The sequence below is a fragment of the Trachurus trachurus genome (genome assembly GCF_905171665.1).
Source record: "Trachurus trachurus genome assembly, chromosome: 3".
In the NCBI taxonomy this organism is placed as follows: Eukaryota; Metazoa; Chordata; class Actinopteri; order Carangiformes; family Carangidae; genus Trachurus; species Trachurus trachurus.
In genome coordinates, this window is record NC_139893.1 from 38,765,310 (window position 1) to 38,785,481 (window position 20,172).

General features: G+C 41.4%; 1 protein-coding gene across 1 annotated transcript in view; it reads left to right on the plus strand.

Moving 5' to 3' along the window:
- Positions 1 to 17,815, plus strand: part of map2k5 (mitogen-activated protein kinase kinase 5) — an 84,102-nt gene extending 66,287 nt beyond the window's left edge. Inside the window, exon 22 of the mRNA XM_083997540.1 lies at positions 17,684 to 17,815. Within this exon, the coding sequence (XP_083853666.1) occupies positions 17,684 to 17,794 (111 nt within the window). The 3' untranslated portion in view covers positions 17,795 to 17,815. The remainder of the gene's footprint in view (positions 1 to 17,683) is intronic.
- Positions 17,816 to 20,172: the final 2,357 nt, after the last annotated feature.

Genomic DNA, 20,172 nt, shown 5'->3' on the forward strand with positions numbered 1-20,172 from the left:
CATGTCGGCTTGCTTGAAGTAAATAAACTTCTCGGTGCATGTTTGAGTCGCCGTCTGACGCTGTCTGTGGAGAAAAAATGCGGCTTTGAGGGCTGGAAACAGCCTAAGCAGCAGAACTTGCATCCGCTCCCATTCATTGCTGCCGTGGCGATGCGGGGACAGACACAACTACCGCAAAACAGGAGCGATTAAACTGAAAATCTTCAGATTCCTTCTTTTAGACCTAAAATTATAGGAAAATACACCCCCGAGTTGAATTCGCCTGGAATTGTCCTTTAAACAGCTGCTGTGTGGAAAACCGCACCGTGGTCCGTCAACCAGGTGCAGACGACTATGTTTGGTGGCTGAGGAGAGGATCCAAAAAAGAGAGCAAGACGGAGCGGCCGGTGCAGCCGTGTTGAGGAGGCACTATGAAGTCCTCATGTGTTTGTAATGAAAAATGAACAAATGGAGTGCAGTCGAGCTGTAACTGTAATAGAAAGGGGCCATAAGTTCCAGCCCTTCCAAACCTCCCTGCCCCAGCGTGTGCCAGAGTTTAGGATCTTGACCATTTTTTGTTGTTCTGGCATTAGCATTACTAGGCCACAGCACAAACTGCCTTTTAAGAGCTGCTCCGCACTCTGGTTTCTATGTCAGCGCCAAGGACAGCGACGGCTGGGTCCACGGAGACCAGAGGGGTGAAGGTTTGTGTTGTGAGGAGAGTGAGGACTGGAGGGTGTAAATGCAGAGCTGCTAACAGATTCCGTGTTCTCAGTCTCACACCACGAAAAGAGGAGTAACAGGAAATATTGTTGAGACACTCACTGGGAATTCCTCGCCTCTAGACAAAAGTGGAAGAAGTTCATCTCGTTGTTTTTAGCAGCATTGCTGCTCAGTTTTTTTGTGACTTGTCGACCTTTGTTTTAACGCAGCTTACACTGAAGTGTTGAGCGACACCTCTGACTGCAGTCACTTTAGCGTGTCAGTCTGTATCATTTCTGTAGTGGAGATGATGCCGTCTTTAGTTTGACTGAAAAATCAATCAGCCTTTGTCTCAGTCTGGCTGTTTGCCCGACGTGTTTCACAGCTGCTAATGTACTCATACCTCAAACAAGAATATGATCATTGTTGAGGAGTCTGAATTATGAGCTCTTTTTCACAGTGTATTCCTGTGTCCTTCAATACTTAGTTGGTTTAACAACCAAAGCTTCATTCAGACACAGAATTATTCAAGGACAAAGGTTTCTTCAAGCATCCATTGCCAATACTTAACAGACAATATTAAACTTCCTCCTGTGAATAGTCAATTTATCCTCTAGGATATGAATACAATTAATTCAGAGCCCTGGTTCTCTCAGCTATCCACTACTTCATCGCTACAGCGTGAATATTTTGTAATTCTGTACCATACATATATATTCATTTCTTTAATGTCAGAGGAACTATTTAAGAACAATTCTGAAGAAAAGTACAATAAAGGAAGCCTTGACCATGTGGTGCAGTACAAATCCTCATTTCTTAGTGAGTTAAGCTATGAACCGAGACAAAAAAAACCTCTTTCCATTTGGATACCCTCCTAAACAGATGTGTCTTTGCATAGTTTTATTAAAGATTCTTTGAATCTGTGTTGTGGACTGGAGCTGCGGCAGCTCGCCCCACTTTTTTCATATTCATTGTGTGCTGTTTTTCAAATGTTCACAGTTTTGTCTTTTTTCCGACTCCCTCTTTTCCTCAGCCCTCTCGCTCCCTCTCTTTCCCTTACCTATATTTTTGTCCTCCTGTAGGCCTTTTCATTTCTCCCTCTGCCTGTGATGAACTGATGTAAGGTCATGGATGCCTGCCTTTGTGGCACCAGCCTGCTGATTGTCTTTCTCTCCTCCTCATTCCCTCTTTCCTCCACCTCTCTCTCTCTCCACTCTCCCATTCCCCCAGCCTCCTGAGTACATTAAAACTCTTTACCTATTCTATCTGTATGTTAATGCAGCCAGACACAGCTCCCCTTCTCTCCTCTCCCCGTGCTGTACAGAAAGTGCTGCCATTTGCTCTCGGTTTTGATCCCAGCAACTCATTTCTCCTGGAAGGTAATGCGTGGAAATCACACAATAGTGTAGACACTGAGAAAATAATGTGATTTTATGAGCATACAGACTCACCTAGTAAAGCTTGTTTGCTCATCAGGTTTCAGCGTGTGGTTCCTCTAATCACTGGTATAGCTTTTATTGACGTCATTATTGTCACAGGGATTTTATCCTATTAGAGGCTCTTTAAAGGGCTGCTGTTTGATTGCATGCTTGCTCTTGATGGGTTCTGTCCCTGAAGCTTGACGCAGACTGTTACAACGACTTACACTGAACGCTTATAGCTCAAACTATCAATCCCACTCACAACCTTATCATTTTTTACCCAACTAAAGGTAAAGGCAAACCTTTTTTCTTGGCATCATATTATATTACTGGCATGAAATCAAGGGGGAACCAGTGCAGGGGGAAGGATGCCAGTAAGATGGTCTGATCTTGTCACGTCAGATGAGGATTAAAGGATAATTCCGGTCATTTTTGACCCCTAAATCGTTGTCCTGATGGTCACCCAGTGTTTTTTAGATTTAGGGGCCAAAAATTACCGGAATTATCCTTTAAGATGAGAAAATGTAATACTTCTTATGTGTCAGACAACGTGTTCTTCTTGATACCTTGACATGTTTGGATTGTAGTATTCTCCCATCTTCTTCAGAAGCATCACTAGGTGCCTGAGATATAAAAGCTAATAAGAATTGCAGTTCTTAGACACAACGAACTAGGGCTGTCAGAGTGAACTTCGCTATTCGAACAGAATTCGGATTATTTTCAAAATGAGAACATTCGAAGGTGGAAACTCACTTTCAAACATGTGCCTTCCACAACGACGCAAATTAACGTTGTGTGTCGCGACATTCGGGGTAGTAAACATGTTAATAAAACAAACAATTGTGTTGTTGTGCACGACGTAGAGCTGCAGCTTCAAATTTACGAGCAGAGTTTTTTAAATTGCCCGTTTATTCGGCTGGGGCGGCGCACCTACACTACACGCACATCTTTTTTTTTCATCGATCGATCCGAGGATCACTTGTGTACTGATCCGTGGAGAGCAATCAGAACAGATCACGGATCAGCTGTGATCCATTGCACCACTACTTAATTGAGTTGGTAAAACTTGAGTGTGTTGCAAATGTTACATAACAGATTTGGTTGGAATGCCCTTTTGTGGACGTGGGATGTAATAATAAGCTGGTATAGGTGTATTTAATGAGCTAAAAACAAAAACATAAAAAATTTGAATATAATTTGAATATTTAACATAAGAAACTTTAGAAATTCAAATCTGATTTGGGGGGGAGATTGACAGCCGTACAACGAACCCTATTGAGCTATGAGAACATGTAAAACACTGTTTCTTACAAAAAATACAAATACAAAAAACAGCCTCCTAATGCTAAAGTATTGATGCGTTATTATGCATTGAGTACAGTCACTGTACTGCACTGCATTGAGGTCTTCTCCGTTTCTTTTGCAGCACACTTTTCCTTTTATTTCAGCCAGTATAAGGCTGGAAACCAGCTGCAGCAAAGTGTGTAACCATGTGTTCACACAGCAACAAGTCATACGTGGTATTGTCAAAAACTCTGTACTTTCAGTGTCAAACCGAAGCAACACAAAAGAAGCCGACTTCCCTTTCTGAAGAATCCCATATCTAAATTGTTGCACGTGCACGTGTTTGTCAGTCAGTCAATTTAAGCATGCACAACTTACTGTAGGTAGGACATGGAAAGTGGCCATTGGAAATTTAGATTATTTGTGTTGTGGCTTTCCTTATAGTGTCAAAAGCAACTTATATGCTGCAGGAAAGGTACCTCCTATCTATCTCCTGTTTTCATTCACAAATGAAAACAGGAGATGTAAACCATTTCAAACTGAAGGTTTACTTAAAGAAAAAAGTCAACTACATCCTCATGATACGGCAGAAAAATGTTTGCTCCCATTCCTGCTGCAGCTCTATCCAAAACCTACTTGGACTGCATGTGACATCATTTAAGTACAAACACTAAAAATATAATATATGAATTTCAAAACGATATATTATACTTATTCAAATATCTATTTATTCAAAACTTAATATTAACTTCATACATTATGGCTCTTACAATCTGTGGTAGTTTTTAGTGTTAGGAATCACCCATTACTGTGCTCTCCCTCTGTATTGTAGTGTTGTGGTGCAGAGTGTGTAGCACTCAGTGCCTTGTAAATTGATACCTAACCCAAAAAGCTTTAACACCAGCGGAAGCACCGAGTTGATCCGAGCGCAGATGGTTTACACCATGATTCATAATCTGTCTGTCAGTTAGTTGGACTCTAATTAATCAAGATGAAATCTCTAACTGAGCTCTGTCTGGCTGTGTCTTCTCTTGTATCACTCAGAGATCTTTCTTCCCCATTTCTTCCATCCCTTCTTTTGTAAAGAATGACATGATGAGCCATCAGAGAGGAAAGTGAGGGTGTGTTTTCTCTCCTCATACTTATGCATCTTTCATTGTGGACACCCTATCCTGTCATCATAAGCTCATGACGTTGGTCAGTTGAGGAGACTTTCCATTGGCCCGCTCCCAGGACGGTAGCTGCAGGTATTTGGTGATGACCTGTCCTGTCTGAAGTTTCTTGCTTTTTGTTGTAAACAGGCCGTATTTTTTTCTCTTAAACACAAAGCCTGTTCTGTCTGCTTCGTTAAAGGGATAGTTCACCCAAAATTCAAATTTCACTCATTACCTACTCACCCTCATGTCGATTAAGAGCTGTGAGAATTTTCAGAGTCCTCCGTTCCTTCTCTGAGTTACGGGGGGGTCCGCGCAGCAGTATTTGTCCATATAATGGTTGTCAATGGATACCAACTTTCTTCGTCCAAAAAGACACTAAAAAACATCCAAATACCTCCATACTGCTCGTCTGTAATGTCCCTCTTGTATTGAAGCCCCGACATGAGAAATTGTTCCGAAAAAAATTAAATGAATCTATATTTTAAGCTTGTTTGTAGCGGAAGCTCCCAGTGTCTCAGTTCACTGCTCTTCCTGTGTACCGGCGGAACAATTTCTCATGTCGGGGCTTCAATACAAGAGGGACATTACAGACGAGCAGTATGGAGGTATCTGGATGTTTTTTGGTGTGTCTTTTTGGACGAAGAAAGTTGGTATCCATTGACAACCATTATATGGACAAATACTGCTGCGCGGACCCCCCCGTAACTCAGAGAAGGAACGGAGGAATTCTCGCAGCTCTTAGTCGACATGAGGGGGAGTAGATAATGAGTGAAATTTGAATTTTGGGTGAACTATCCCTTTAATTATATTTAGTGTAAGAAAACAAGTTCATTTGTAGAAGCAAATGCAAACGGTGCAACATTGTTTTAGTTGTGAATCGTATGTTTATGTGTAGGAAAGAAGATAAAGTGCGATGATCCTCACAACCGTATACTGGTTGATTGTGATTTGATGGACATTTCATTCCCCCTCCCTCCCTCCTCCTCTCTCTCCCCTCATCATCCCTCACTCCCCAGCCAGCAGCCTTCAAACAGCCTTTTAGCACCCTTGTCAGCGCAGCCCTCCTATTCTGCTCCTCTATTCATATGCACACACACACACACACACACACACACACACACACATTTCGTTGCCCCTTTTCAACCCTGGAGACACCAGATGAGCCCCTGGGTTTTTCCACAAAGGAACCCCTCCTGTCTCTGAATTTTACCCAATTCTAGATTCAACTTAAACACACACAAGCACACACAGTGTTTTGACCATTTACAGTGCTACACAAAAAACGGTGGTGGATATTAACATCCTCTGACTAGTTAATATTAACACGCTCTGTCCTATAAACCATGGCATGCACAGTTTATTAGGTTACTCCTTCATTGAATGCCATTGAATTCCATCCATTCATTAAATCAGGAGACATAAAGACATATGAAAACCACTCATAACCTGCAGTCAGAGGTTTTTCCTTGTTTTTTTTGTCTTTGTGTTTTTCTTCTTCGTGTTTGTCGGTTTTTCGTATTTTGCTGTACATCTGAGCCAAAATCCTGCATCTCCGGAGAAACGTCCCTGTTGACTGACTTTGTGACACCACTTTGTCGAGGCGGACATGTATGAGATGAGGCACGCAGTCGACAAGATAACCGCCATTGTGCTTTTTAATTTGGATAAAGAAAGCAGCAGATGGAGCCGTTCATTCAGCCTCCTCTTCCGTTTCCTGAACTGCCTGAATTCTTCGGCAGTGATGGAGGTGCTCTTACATTCCTGCCTTTCACATTTTTCACATTTTTGATTATACCCTGGTATTTTAGTGAAAGAATTCCTGAGGATGTCACATTACACATCTAATCATGTAGTTTTTTTGGTTTGTTTGTTAGTTTTTCTTTGCTTGGTGTCGTACTTGAGTTTTAGTTATTGTGGATCTCAAACTTTGGAAGCAGTTTGCACTCTCTGAATGTCAAATGTCTAAATGTTACTCGAACTACAGTTTGGTATTACTGTGCAACTGTTCAATTACATCATTTTGAATGATACCTGGACTCCACATAACAAAGAAATCAATGTATCATGTTTTTTGTTGAGCCAAAATCCTTGGTTTGGCCTAACAAATATTTTATCTTAAACAAACTTTTTACCAAAAACATTTTGTATTTTATCTTTTTTATACATGGTTGATGAGTAAACCTAGGTGTGTGAATGATGATGCTCCTAGGGCTGGTTTATGGTCTGTCAGAACTGGGTCATGTCGCACTTTTAAGGCGAGTAGTAGTACGTTTACATGTGAGGATAGAAGTGCACAATTTTAGACAGTTTTCCTGGAAGACACACAATTTTGCAGTTTGTCGTTGACATGAAATGTGCCACAAACTGTGGTGTAGCGGATAAAAAGAGAGCTGGAGAGTGAAGGATCCCTGTGCACATTACAGTCACATTGGTTTATGCAAGTATGGAAAGTATGGAATTTGATTTTATACATTTCCAGGTCTGGAAATGTATGGAAAATGGAAACTAACTATTGTATGGAATTATATTTATCTTTATACTTATCTTGGTTTGGTCTTATCTGGAGTTATTTGGGTTATTGTATGCGTTATAAGTATTTGGTTGCATTATAATAATAATACCTTTATTTGAATAGGGACAGTGCATATTTATGTACAGTACAATAGTAAATATGCCAGATTAGCAGTTAACAGTGTAGTTAATTTACATCTGCAGTCCCTAATACTGGCATACACATTCAGAATAATGAAAACAAAAGATTGTTTTATGTTATGCTATCTATTTACTTGTCTATCACAAATTATTTGAGTTTTTTTCTGAGAAGTCTGGAAATTTGGGTCAGGAAAAAGTGTGGAATTTGGACATTTCAAATGTGTAGGAACTCTGGGTTTAGGGAAAATGTGTTGTTGGGGTCCAGAACTATTTGACCATCCAATAAGAATTATAGAGTCCAGTTGACTCTTCCTGGCTGTTGTTCTTTTTGTTCTGCTTCTCTCTGTGTTGGTGGCTGACAATGAGCCATAATATTGTGGTTTGTCTATATCTGGAGAACAGCCAGCCTATGCACAGTCCTGAAAGCAACAGGTCGCTTTGATAAATGGACACGTGGATACCTGGATCATTACATCTAGAGGAGAAACAGCATTATAATTCTCTTTTCCCGACATTCCCTGTGCACTAAGATCTCCCAAAGTGTATACTCATACACATAGCAACCAATGCCAGCTAGTTTCCAGAGGGAGCTGGTGATTAGCATGCAAATCTGTAAAGCCCTAGTTATTCTATCTACCTCTTCACCCTTCTCTCGGTCTCTCTCATACACACACACACTGCCACACACACACACACACACACACCATGTTTCCTCCAACATTATTCTAATGAGGTGATGACCAGTCTCTTATTATAATTGCCTCAAACTGCTTTTAATTTCTTCTGAGGGTATTAATCATACATGGTGTTATTTAAAATCGCATAAATTAATCTTAGATTAAATGGACCCTTCAAAGGTTTCAAACAATTAAACAGTTAGGTAGAATTTCCCCTGGGTTTAAGCCGTTTCTATTTGAGCCGAGTAGTTGCAGGTGATTATCCCGTTCTGATGTGGCCAGACGGTGATTAATGTAACTTTTAAATGAGTCCTTCCCCCGACTCACCTCTGTCCACTCGCTGCTACAGGAGGAAGTGAGAACACCTTCAGTGACCTAACGAGGAGTAGTTATTCACTGTGTTTAGAGCTCCTCCCTTACAGCTTTCAAACGTCATTCAAGTTGCAGGACATGTAATTATTAGGTGATTGTGAGAGATAGAGGATGTATGCGTAATATATTCAATACCATGGTGTGTGTATGTGTCGTGTGTGTGCACCCCCCACACAGTCTTAAAGGGATAGTTCACCCAAGATTGAAATGTCACTCATTATCTCCTCCCCCTCATGTGGACTAAGGGCTGGGAGAAGTTTCAGAGTCCTCCGTGGCTTCTCTGAGTTACAGGGGGTCTCGGCGTAGCAGTGCATGTCCATATAACGGTTGCAAATGGATACCAACTGTCTTCGTAACAAAAAGACACACCAAAAAACATCCAAATACCTCCATGCTGCTCGTATGTAATGTCCTTCTTGTATTGAAGCCCCGAAATGCGAAATTGTCCCGAAAAAAATTAAATAAGTCTATATTTCAAGCTTGTTTTGTAGCGGAAGCTTCTCGAAGCTCCTCTTCCTGGTTCATCAAATTTGGACGAACTGGGAAGAGGACAGACCCTGGTTCGTCCAAATTTGACGAACCGGGAAGAGGAGCTTCAGCTACAAACAAGCTTGAAATATAGACTTATTTAATTTTTTTCAGGACAATTTCGCATTTCGGGGCTTCAATACAAGACGGACATTACATACGAGCAGCATGGAGGTATTTGGATGTTTTTTGGTGTGTCTTTTTGTTACGAAGACAGTTGGTATCCATTTGCAACCGTTATATGGACATGCACTGCTACGCCGAGACCCCCTGCAACTCAGAGAAGCCACGGAGGACTCTGAAACTTCTCCCAGCCCTTAGTCCACATGAGGGGGAGGAGATAATGAGTGACATTTCAATTTTGAGTGAACTATCCGTTTAAACACTTTTTTCATGCTTTGTGGTCTTGTATTTTGGGGGATGGGGCCATTCGGAGATTCGGAAAAAAATAATAATTTAGATATGTGTTTTGTTCCACATGTGTTTTCATAACACAGATCTATGCTATGTAAAGATCAGCATCTCTCTGCTCCACAGCATTTAAATGTGTCCAGTCCCTAAAACCTGCTTCATTTTTTGTCATTTGTCTTGGATCCTGATTGTGTGACACATATTGTGTGCGTTTTTGTGCAGTTTTTTAATGTAGTAACTAACCACAATTAGGAAAAAAAAGAACCATGAATAATTAATTTTCACTTTAACAAAAGCAAACTCAACACAGGGTCCGTTTAGTAGCTGTTCTGGAAAATTTCAATCAAATCACATGATTGAAAGCCACTGGAGATTTCCACAGTTGTCATGGTAATGTACATGACGGATAATTAAATTTCTTTGTTTCTGAGCACTGTAATGACTTATTTCAGTCCAAAGCTTCTGGTACGTGTCGGCATAAAAGTTTAGATTGAAAGCTCATTCCTGATCAGTGTCCATTTAGTAACTGTTCTAAAGCTTTCTGTCAATCAGGATTCAAGATTCTTCTCTTTTTTTCCAGTATTTTTTGGGGCTTTTTGCCTCTAATTGATAGGACAGTTGAGAGACACAACAGTCAACTGACAGTTGAGAGAGACAACTGGCGGAGGGAGACTCAGCAAAGGGCCACCGGGGGAATCAAGGGTAGCGGCTGCAGTGAGGGCTGTAGCCTCTGCTCAACACGCCCCCCCCCCCCCCCCCCCCCCCCCAAGATCCAAGATTATGTATTGTCTTTGAGACCAGCTCATTAAAATATGTATTTGAAATAATTATATAGAAGAAATTAATATAAATTAATATAATTAGAAATCGGGTCAAAAACGGGCTCAAATGTACGCCGGGCTTCAGTGACACGACATAGAACACAGTCATGTGCAGTGCACATGTGATCTAGTAAGTGAAGAGTGTTTAGTTTTGCTGTCTCTGTTCTGTGCTTTCTGATTTTATCTTAGTCATTTTAAAGGGATAGTTCAACGTTTTGGCAAATCGGCCCATTGCCATAATCCCTATAGTTTTAGCAGTAGGTTCGTTACCTTTAATTGTTGGTGCAAGCTATTTTTAGAATGGCGGAGCAGAGCCGTGAGCTGCTCAGAGCTACACTACGGAGGCTCATGGAATTTCTTGGTTTCCCTCATCAAACTCATCAAACACACAATCCAACAACTCCACAACGCTCTGGTGGACAAGTTGTGACCTGCACATTCACCACCAACAGAAATATAACCCGGAAATTGTGAAAAGCCCCACCAATCTGTCACCAACTATATTGACAGGCATGCCTGTCACTATGTAATGGCACGGAAACATCAAGTTTCGCACCAGGTCTGTCAGCCTCTCTTCAAAAGTTTCCACCATTGCTCCGACAGCAACTGTCTGTTCTGATCTCGTCACCATGTTCATTCACCTCACGTCAAGATGTGTGTTGGGTCACGGCCGACGCATCAAACAAAAGCAGGTAACGCGTGGCAGCCATGATGCGCTCACATTCATAATAATAATAATAATAATTTTATTTGTAACGCACTTTATATTTACCAAAAAATCTCAAAGTTCGTGTTGTCTGTAGCAAGTACATCACGGCCCTAACAGAACATTACGAGACAAAGTTGTTTTCTAGGCAAATGCAGGGACTGCTTGTCGAAAAACTGCCCCCGACGGGAATGCGCACCAGCGGTTTTGCATGAATTTACTTGGAAAACAGCTCTGTCTCATAAAGTTCCGTTATTATCTCATAGCGTGGTGAATGTGCAGGTCACAACTTGTCCACCAGAGCATTGTGGAGTTGTTGAATTTTGTATTTGATGAGATTTATGAGGGAAACCAAGAAATCCCATTAGCCTCCGTAGTGTAGCTCTGAGCAGCTCACGGCTCTGCTCCGCTGTTCTAAAAATAGCTTGCACCAACAATTAAAGGTAACAAACCTACTCCTAAAACCATAGGGATTATGGCAATAGGCCAATTTGCCAAAATGTTGGAACTATCCCTTTAAGGCTAATCCATAAACATGCTTCCATGTAGCAGCCATTAATTGTATGTTGGGTGGAAGGAGATCAGGCATAACTTTAATCATAGATGTGATACCATCATATCTGCAAGCAGGTGGCAACTTGTAATATACGACTGTGACTTTCTCTTCTACTGCTCTGGTGTGGAGGTGTTGGACATCGCCTTGGACAAAAAACTTAGATGCTGTGCCTCTAAAATGTCCTGTGTATGTACAGTGTGTGAGTGTGGGATGAGGAGACGCACACCTTCATCCAGGTCAGAGTCCAGCGGATGTCTCCGTCCTGCCGGGGTTAATCTCTGGAGCAGAGGTGGAGAGTTGGATTTTAAAAACATCACTCAGGAACCTCCTTCTTTATTTCTGTACCACTCCCTCTCTACTGAGGCAAGGAGGAATGATTGATGAGATGGGTATTCAGCACATAGGGGCGCCCAGGAGCGTCCACTCCACCCGTGGCATACTCACACACACACACACACACACACACACACACACACACGCGCTTCCACTGATATGAGAGTAATTAACCTCAGACTGTGTTAACCCCAGCTGCCCATTAGAAGGACAACAGGATTGATGGGGCTCCCCCCAGTCCTTCACAATCTTTACAGTTTGTGCAGGATTAGAGCCCAGTGAAAAGTGTTTTTCTTTGAGATACACCATCACATCAGACGACCCATGTGGCAGTCGGAGGTTCAGAATCTAAACTGGGGAAAGAAAGGACAACAAAGTCGAAGCGAGCTGATTGGATAGGAATCATGACACGACAAAAAACTTACCAACAACATTCAGCGTTCCTCACATGCTTTCTTTTCATATCCACAGTCTTCAGTGTGACCACAAATAGACACAAGTGATCTCCGGAGGAACAAAGTGGACCGTCACCACCAGTCTGTCCTACTTTGTTACTAATCTTACATTGTCTGCACCAGTTTGGCTGCTGCTCGGGGATATTTAACGTTACCTGACCGCAGATGAAAGAGCTGACAACAACACTGCTCACCTTGGAGTCGCCTTCCGCCTCCAATTTGAGTCAAGCTACAGTAGTAACGCCGCTATGGTGAGAGGAGGATTTTATTCGTGATTAGCGTGTTTACTCACAGACCTCCAGCTCTGCAAAGAACAGAAATCATTGTGAACGGTTTGTGTTCATGTTTAAATGAACAGAAAAGTACTTACAGTAATGTAGTGTTAGTCCTTGAATGTGTTCACCATGAGTGACAGCTGGTCACATGAACTTCTAGGTGACCAGTAAGTTCTATTCACATTAAAGCAGAAGTAAGCAGAATGTTTGTGTTGATATAAGTCTTAAATAGTTCTATCTTCCGACAGCAATCACTTCTATAGAGTGTTTGGTCTGAAACACGGGTCTGTCAGTCACTCTGCTCTGCTGTAAGCCGAGGAGAAAACTTTCCTTGTATCCTACAACCTTTATCCAATGAGGAGAGAGAATGGCATAAAGGGGCGGTCCTCTCTGTGTGTGCAGCCAAGGGATGCGCGTGAATGTGGTGACGTAGGAACGAGGGCGGGGACTGCTAACTCCATCGGCTGACAGGAAGTTAGCCAAAACCACCGGATCACTTACTTCTGCTTTAACACATAATTAGGGCTGCCACAAACGATTATTTTGATAGTCGACTAGTCACTGACAATTTTTTTCGATTAGTCGACTAATCGGATCATACATAAATTGAATGTAAAACATACAGCTTATCGCACCAGCATGCAGCTGCTCTTATATACCATCATTAGCTTTCAGCTTGAAGTGTTTAAGGTATATGCTAACTAAAAATATAGACAATTAAGATGATAGTTCATTAAACTTTTAATGAAATATGCAGCTTTAACTGTAGCATAAAGTGCAAACAGCTGAGTAAAATAAGGATAAGGCACTGGCCTAAACAACACCAAAATAAATACTTAAAGGTTTTTTAGGTTTTTCTTTCCTTCATTTGTCTCTGGCATTAAACAGCTACATTTAAATAAAATGAAGTAGACACCTGAAACTAAGGAATTATTCACAATAATAAGGTTTTGGTAGGCATATCATTCAAATATAACTTGTGCTCAGTGTAAATAATAGTCGTTCTGTTAAAAAAATCGAATAGTTTATAAGACAATCGTCTTGTCTGAAAAAATGTAAATGTTCCCTTTTTACTGTCACAGAAGGAGAAACATAGAAAGACTCCACCAGAAAGTTCTGTGTGAAACTGTCAAATGAAAACAAGTGAAACTGAGGTGCAGCTCAAACTCTGCAAGGTGCGGACTGTGATGAGAAGCTAAATATTGACGTAGATTTACGGCGGGGCCCGGGAGAGAAGACTTCCTCGTTAAGATGAGCGCTCATTACGTGACCACATCGGTGCCGCTTGATGACGGACAAGACAGGTAGAGAGAGAAAAGAGAGAGAACACCTATGTGTGCACGTGTGTGTGGTGGGCAGCTGCAGCGGCGGGTGCGTGTGTGGAAGGTACCGAGCCGTTTTGAGAGAAAAACGAAGTTAAAAAAAAACGACTATTAAATTAGTTGTCAACGATTTTAATAGTCGACGTAGTCGTGACTAGTCGACTAATCGTGGCAGCCCTACACATAATATACTTTTTTATCCTATCCTACCATTTTGTTTGTGTGGCCCTATGTCTATGGTCTCTCAGAACTGGTTTTGGTCAACAGTGCCATTGTTCTGAATTAGCCTGGTCCCAACCAGTCTCTTGCACATCATTTAATTTGTGCAAAGATATTGGCCACTCTCCAATGAGAAGCATCTACTTCCATTTTTGGCAATGCTAGACTCTTCAAGGGACAACGAGGAGTTTCTATTTGGTTATAAAAAAGTCTCACGTTAATGTGGATGAATCTACGTTACCACTTGTTAATGGGCCCATTTTCGATAAATATATGGTTTTGTCTCTATGGTTATTTTGTTATTATTAGTGGTGGTGGAAATGCTGGTTGAGCCGACCAGCGTTTCTTTACTTTCGGTTTTGTGGCGAGTCGTGAGAATAACGCCGCCGAATCGCCGTTTATGGTCGGAACTACGACGGTATGTGATCGTCTTCCAACCTCTGACTTTAATTCTTGATGAATGAAAACATGAGTCTGTCTTGCGCCGGTCAAAGAATTTCACGGTGCGTGGAGGCTCATAAATGTAGTGTGAAAACGCTTCGCTTTTCCAAAACTCCTCCTTGTCCCTTTAAATCCCTGGGAAAGGCGCACCGACCTGCATCGACACGCGCAAGCCATGCGGGTTAAAATCGCCTTCAATCGGCTCGGCTCCGAACGGCTTGCAGTGGGAACGCCAGACCCAGGTCAACCCGCTAATTTACGTGATGACGTTGAGCGTTGCGTGACGCCACGTCAACTTGTAGCTAACACCTTTAATTATCTGAATAAGACATAGCAAAGGAAAAAGAGCTACAGAGTAGTTTGGATCCTCTCTCTCTTCACTCTGAATGTCATCTCAACAGTTTCAGAAAGTTACAGAAAGGACCGGACACAGACCTTCATCCTGAGGGGGGGGGGGGGGGGGGGGGGGTGAGTGGGGGGTGAGTGCCGGTGCCAGATTTCATGGCAATCTGTCTCTGAGTTGTGGAGATATTTCAGTCTGAACCAAAGTGTTGGACTGACATTGGCATCAACAGAGACATGCCACCAGCACGGCTAAAATTAAACTCTGTGTTCTCTTCCAGTGACACTGTTTCTGATGAAGTTTGTTCCAGGCTGACATGGGCAATAATATTGATACATCTGTTAATGATGGGATCCATCCGGCCTATATACTGCAACATCCCAGATGATTTATTGTTCGAGTTCCAAATTGTGAACAAAAATAGACAAGGAGAAGTCTTTGTCACACAAACAGCTCAGTTGTGGCCGACCTCCTTCCTCAGAGCTGAGCTCCTGTTAAGGGACAATTCCAGGCGAATTCAACTCGGGGTGTATTTTCCTATCATTTTAGGTCTAAAAGAAGGAATCTGAAGATTTTCAGTTTAATTGCTCCTGTTTTGCGCTAGTTGTGTCTGTCCCCGCATCGCCACGGCAGCAATGAATGGGAGCGGATGTAAGTTCTGCTGCTTAGGCTGTTTACATCCCTCAAAGCCGCATTTTTTTTCCACAGACAGCGTCAGATGGCGACTCAAACATGCACCCAGAAGTTTATTTACTTCAAGCAAGCCGACATGTTTGTAAAACTAGATCTAATTCAAAGTCTCCCGGAGTCTCGCGCGAGACCCAAGTTGCTGTGCTCGGTGTGTTCAGGTGCAGTGGGAGCTACCGTTTGTGTCATAAACACAGGAATATCAATCTTGACTTGCTTCAAGTGTACATTTCTTTCCACAGACAGCATCAGATGGCTACTCAAACATGCGCCGAGAAGTTTTTTTTACTTGAAGCAAGTCAAGAGTTGATATTCCTGTGTTTATGACACAAACGGGAGCTTTCCCACTGCACCTGAACACACAGAGCACGGCAACTGGGTCTCGCGCGAGACTCTGGGAGACTTTGAATTAGATCTAGTTTTACAAACATGTCGGCTTGCTTGAAGTAAATAAACTTCTCGGTGCATGTTTGAGGAGCCATCTGACGCTGTCTGTGGCTTTGAGGGATGTAAACAGCCTAAGCAGCGGAACTTGCATCCGCTCCCATTCATTGCTGCCGTGGCGATGCGGGGACGGACACAACTACCGCAAAACAGGAGCAATTAAACTGAAAATCTTCAGATTCCTTCTTTTAGACCTAAAATGTTAGGAAAATACAGCCCCGAGTTGAATTCGCCTGGAATTGTCCTTTAACAGTGTCCACTGTCCAGCAGCGAGCGTCTCTTGTTGTTAAGGACAGATGTCGTGGAAATCACTGTTGACAAGTTCATTTAAACTGACCAGCTGCAGGGTTGTTGCATCTAATTGGACATCCAGACAGCGCAAATAAAATTCATGGTCAGCCTCAGTTGACTTGTCTCATTTACAGCCTCCTCCCCTCTGCCCTCTGACTCCCCCCCCCCACCGTGACCTCCGTGGCCCCTCGCTCTGCTCCACAGAGTCGTCCAGATGAGGCCGGTGATTGGAAGTGTTGTCATTGAGAGATCACATGTGACATCTCTGTTTGGGTCCCGCAGCGGTAACAAGTTGAACACTGGCAGCACTTAACTAAGTGGATGAGCTCCCAGTCCACACACTTGTCATGTCGGTGAGCTTTCTACAGCTCATTAATGGCACTAACGATGAAAATCAGCCGAGGTGAAGTCTTCGTTCTCTTGTCGAAAATCATTTTTCAGTGATTGACAAAGATGATTTGTTGGTGCACCTGCTACCGTTCATCACATTTTACAACTGTTTTGACTCATGTGGAACATTAAACTCCAATGTTATTCCTACAAACCGCCCTGACAAGCCATTACTTAAACGTGTGGCATTTAAAACCAAATCTGGCGCACATTAATATTTAAGACGGTTTAATGACGTTCCTATTTAGTTTATTTGTATTTTTACTATTATTCCTTGAATCATGATTTAGAATAATTATACAAATAGAACTAAACAACACACTTCTCACAACGGTGTAATAACGTTTGTGGCTCCAATCTGTTTGATAATAAAAATAAGATTGCAGAATTAGGCATAAAGATTTTTTAATAGCTGTTTTAATGAGTAACTTGTGGTAAATAGCTCCTTTTTTTTTTCTTTTTACCATAGATGACATTTCTTCTGAAGGTCATTCTCTGAGTATAGAGCATTCATTGTTCCAACATTTTAAGATGAGTGACTTAACTCAAAAACATTTGCCATTGAATACATTCAAAGATGTGATTCCTAAATTACCTGGAAGTTTGGGTTGATTATTACTTAATTTTATGTTTTTGGATTTGGTTTTCAAATTAAAATCCAATTATCTAAAATTAGTCGAGGATAAATTGAAGAAATCTGCCTCTTTTGTGGAATTTTAGTAGTAATAGTAAATCATCATTCCATATTAATCTTGAAATGTCACCTCTTTATTACTTTTTTAATTCAGCTGCTCAGATTTTGGCATTTCAGATAAAACCCTTAAGGACTAACTTTATTCTGATACGTATTAACTTTCTACCAAAACCACCTCATTGTGTCTCTTTCCTTAAGTTTACTGGCAGATGGAAATGATCAAATTAATGGTATGATGGAAACTGCAATACGATGTAATTTGTTTATTTGCGAAGAGTCCCAATAAGTACAATGCCTTCAACTTGTGTTATACCTTTTATTTATTTATTCTTTTCACACATTTAAAATAGCTTTTTACATATTCAGTACTAAGCCTTGTAGATTTAATTTTCTATTTTTATTGTAAGAAAAGTAATGTCGTCGAAAAAAAAAAAAAAAAAAAAAGAATGCAACAGTTTCCTGTTTGAGAATGTATGTACATTTTGAACACAATAAAGTTTTTTTTTTCATTGTGTCTTTTCAGGAACATTCCTTCATCATACAGTACAATGACGGTAACGCGGAGGTGGTGTCGATGTGGGTGTGTCGCTGCTTGGAGGAGAGACGAGCTCAGCCGGCTCAGGGACGCGTCTGACCCCCCGCTGCCCCCCCCCCCCCCCTCCCCTCAACGGACCTGGATGTTTGATCCTGAATCTTTGTCAAAGTCTTCAGGAGCAAGTGACTTCATGTACAAGGACAAAAAAAATCTCTAGATGTTAAATACTTCATGTGAGTACTTCTTAATTTAACAGCACTCATGCGCCGAGACAATGAGGAACTCACATTGTTTGAACTGAATATTATTCTCTGCATCCAAAAAAACTAAAAAAGCGCAAAGGTCTGTGCTTTCTTCCTAATGTGGGTGTCCATCTGCCAGCTTCGTCCCCACATGTACACAGAAATGCATTGAGCATCGCGGTCCGGTCCGGTGGACGGAGATAAATGCTGCTGATTTAAAGGATCAGCGGCAGCAAACGACTTCAAAGCATAAGACTGCAACACGCCGGCAGAGTTGTGATCTGTCTCGAGGATGGCATCTCAAATTACCGTCTTGTGCTTTACTGTTGACAGCCCTCTAGTGAATGTTAAGGTTTTTGCCTGTGAGTAACTGCCCATGTGTGTGCCTGTTTTTTCCACTGGTGTAATTTATTACCTCAGCAAACTTATGTTGTCACTCTTAATAGCGACGTTTCCCCCACTAAAAACGTACTTGTCTTAAAGGAATAGTAGCATTTTTTTTAAAGTGGGGTTGTATGATCTACAAATAGCCCCTAAGTACTTTAATTTACCTTCAAAGTGCAGGAAAAACACAGTTTTTATTTGGACCTAACCAACTGCTGATCGGCGGGCGCTAACCCTGGGCGGAGGGATACGTGCAAATAAAAACTGTGTTTTTCCTGCACTTTGAAGGGCTGGAAAAAATTATATTATAGCGAACAATGGAACTGTGTATTTTTTTTTCAGGTAAAACCTCTTTTAGGCCGTGAAAATAGGCCGTTTCTTTGGGTCTGTTCACAACACTGTATGTTGTAAATCTCTGGGCAGGGCTATGGGCTGGCGTTGCTAACGGGAGGAGTGCAGAGAGTCTTCTACTGCCCCACTTTTAAAAAAAAATGCTACTATCCCTTTAACCTCCTGAGCCAGAGCATTGGTAACCCAAACCTCACAAGACCATTGGTTAAAGTGAGTGGACGACAAGAAGCCTGCAGTAGTGGAGAGTGTGAAGCAGCGCTGCAGCGTTATTACAGTGGAATGAAATATCGACACGTCTTTCTTCGGTTCTCAAGCTCACTGACCAAACAATTTATTGTTCACACTCTTCAGGAGGAACCAGGGTTTATTTCCTTTTTACTCCGGTTTTTAACCCGGTTGCATATCTTTTATTTCCATTTGCACAGTCATGCCTGACATTGAGCGCCACTGAATGAACTGTCGGAGAGGAAATAGTGCTGAAGCAGGTCTCTACTCCCATTCAGCAGTTATTTGATTTTCTTTTTGAAACTATTAAGAGTAAGAGAAACTGCACACTGTAACTGTTCCTCTCTGTAGAAACCAACACTTCTTTTATTGAAGTAATTGTTGTATCCACCAGCAAATCTTTCCCTTTAGCAAAAAAATATATACGGAAATTATTTTATTTTATTGCCCAATGAGATCAGTTTAGGTAACGTAGAGGAAAACCATTAATGATGTGCACGTAACGCCAAAGATCAACAATGAGCCAAACAATGAATGAAACAGATTTCTCATGACACGATGTGTTAAGTGACTTAGATAAATTGCTTCGACAGGGTGTTGATGAAATGTTTTGTGCTTAAGTTCCTACAATAGATGCCATTAATAAACTCAGCCGATTGTGGCTGATGAGTGAAAAAGAACAGCAGTACGTCAAAGCACCGTTTCACAAGTGGAGTTACTGTACATACCCTGTTACATATGGTGATGTGATGGTTTTAATGGCTGGTCTATTACTAGAAGTCATTAGCAGCTCAGACTCAGCCTCCATCATGTCCTTGATACTTTAAAGAACTCACTTTCTTGCAGAACGGAGAATTCATTTAACATTTTGTTACTTTGTTGAACATTTTCTTTGATTTTGAATGGACAGACCTGTTGTATATGTGGGGGAGTGAGAGAGTGCATTCAAAACAGTGCATACAAAACGTAGGATTTATTTTTTTAACTTGATATTTTTTTATTATTATTTTATAGTAGTGAAGCCCACAAATAATTAAAGCAGGATAAATGTCTCAAGAAGGAGAAAAACAATTTGACAGAATCTGTCTCAACTCAAGGTTCTGTGAGCTTTTCCCAAATCTAACAAGATGATTAAAGGCAGTAATAGGTTTTCAGTGGAGTGGAGTATTTCTATCAGAAGAATTTGAGACACAAAGTTCAAAAAAAAGCTAACCCTAACCCACAAACAAACTGAGACCAGATTGTGTTTGGTTTTTTGGGGGGTTTTTTTGTTCT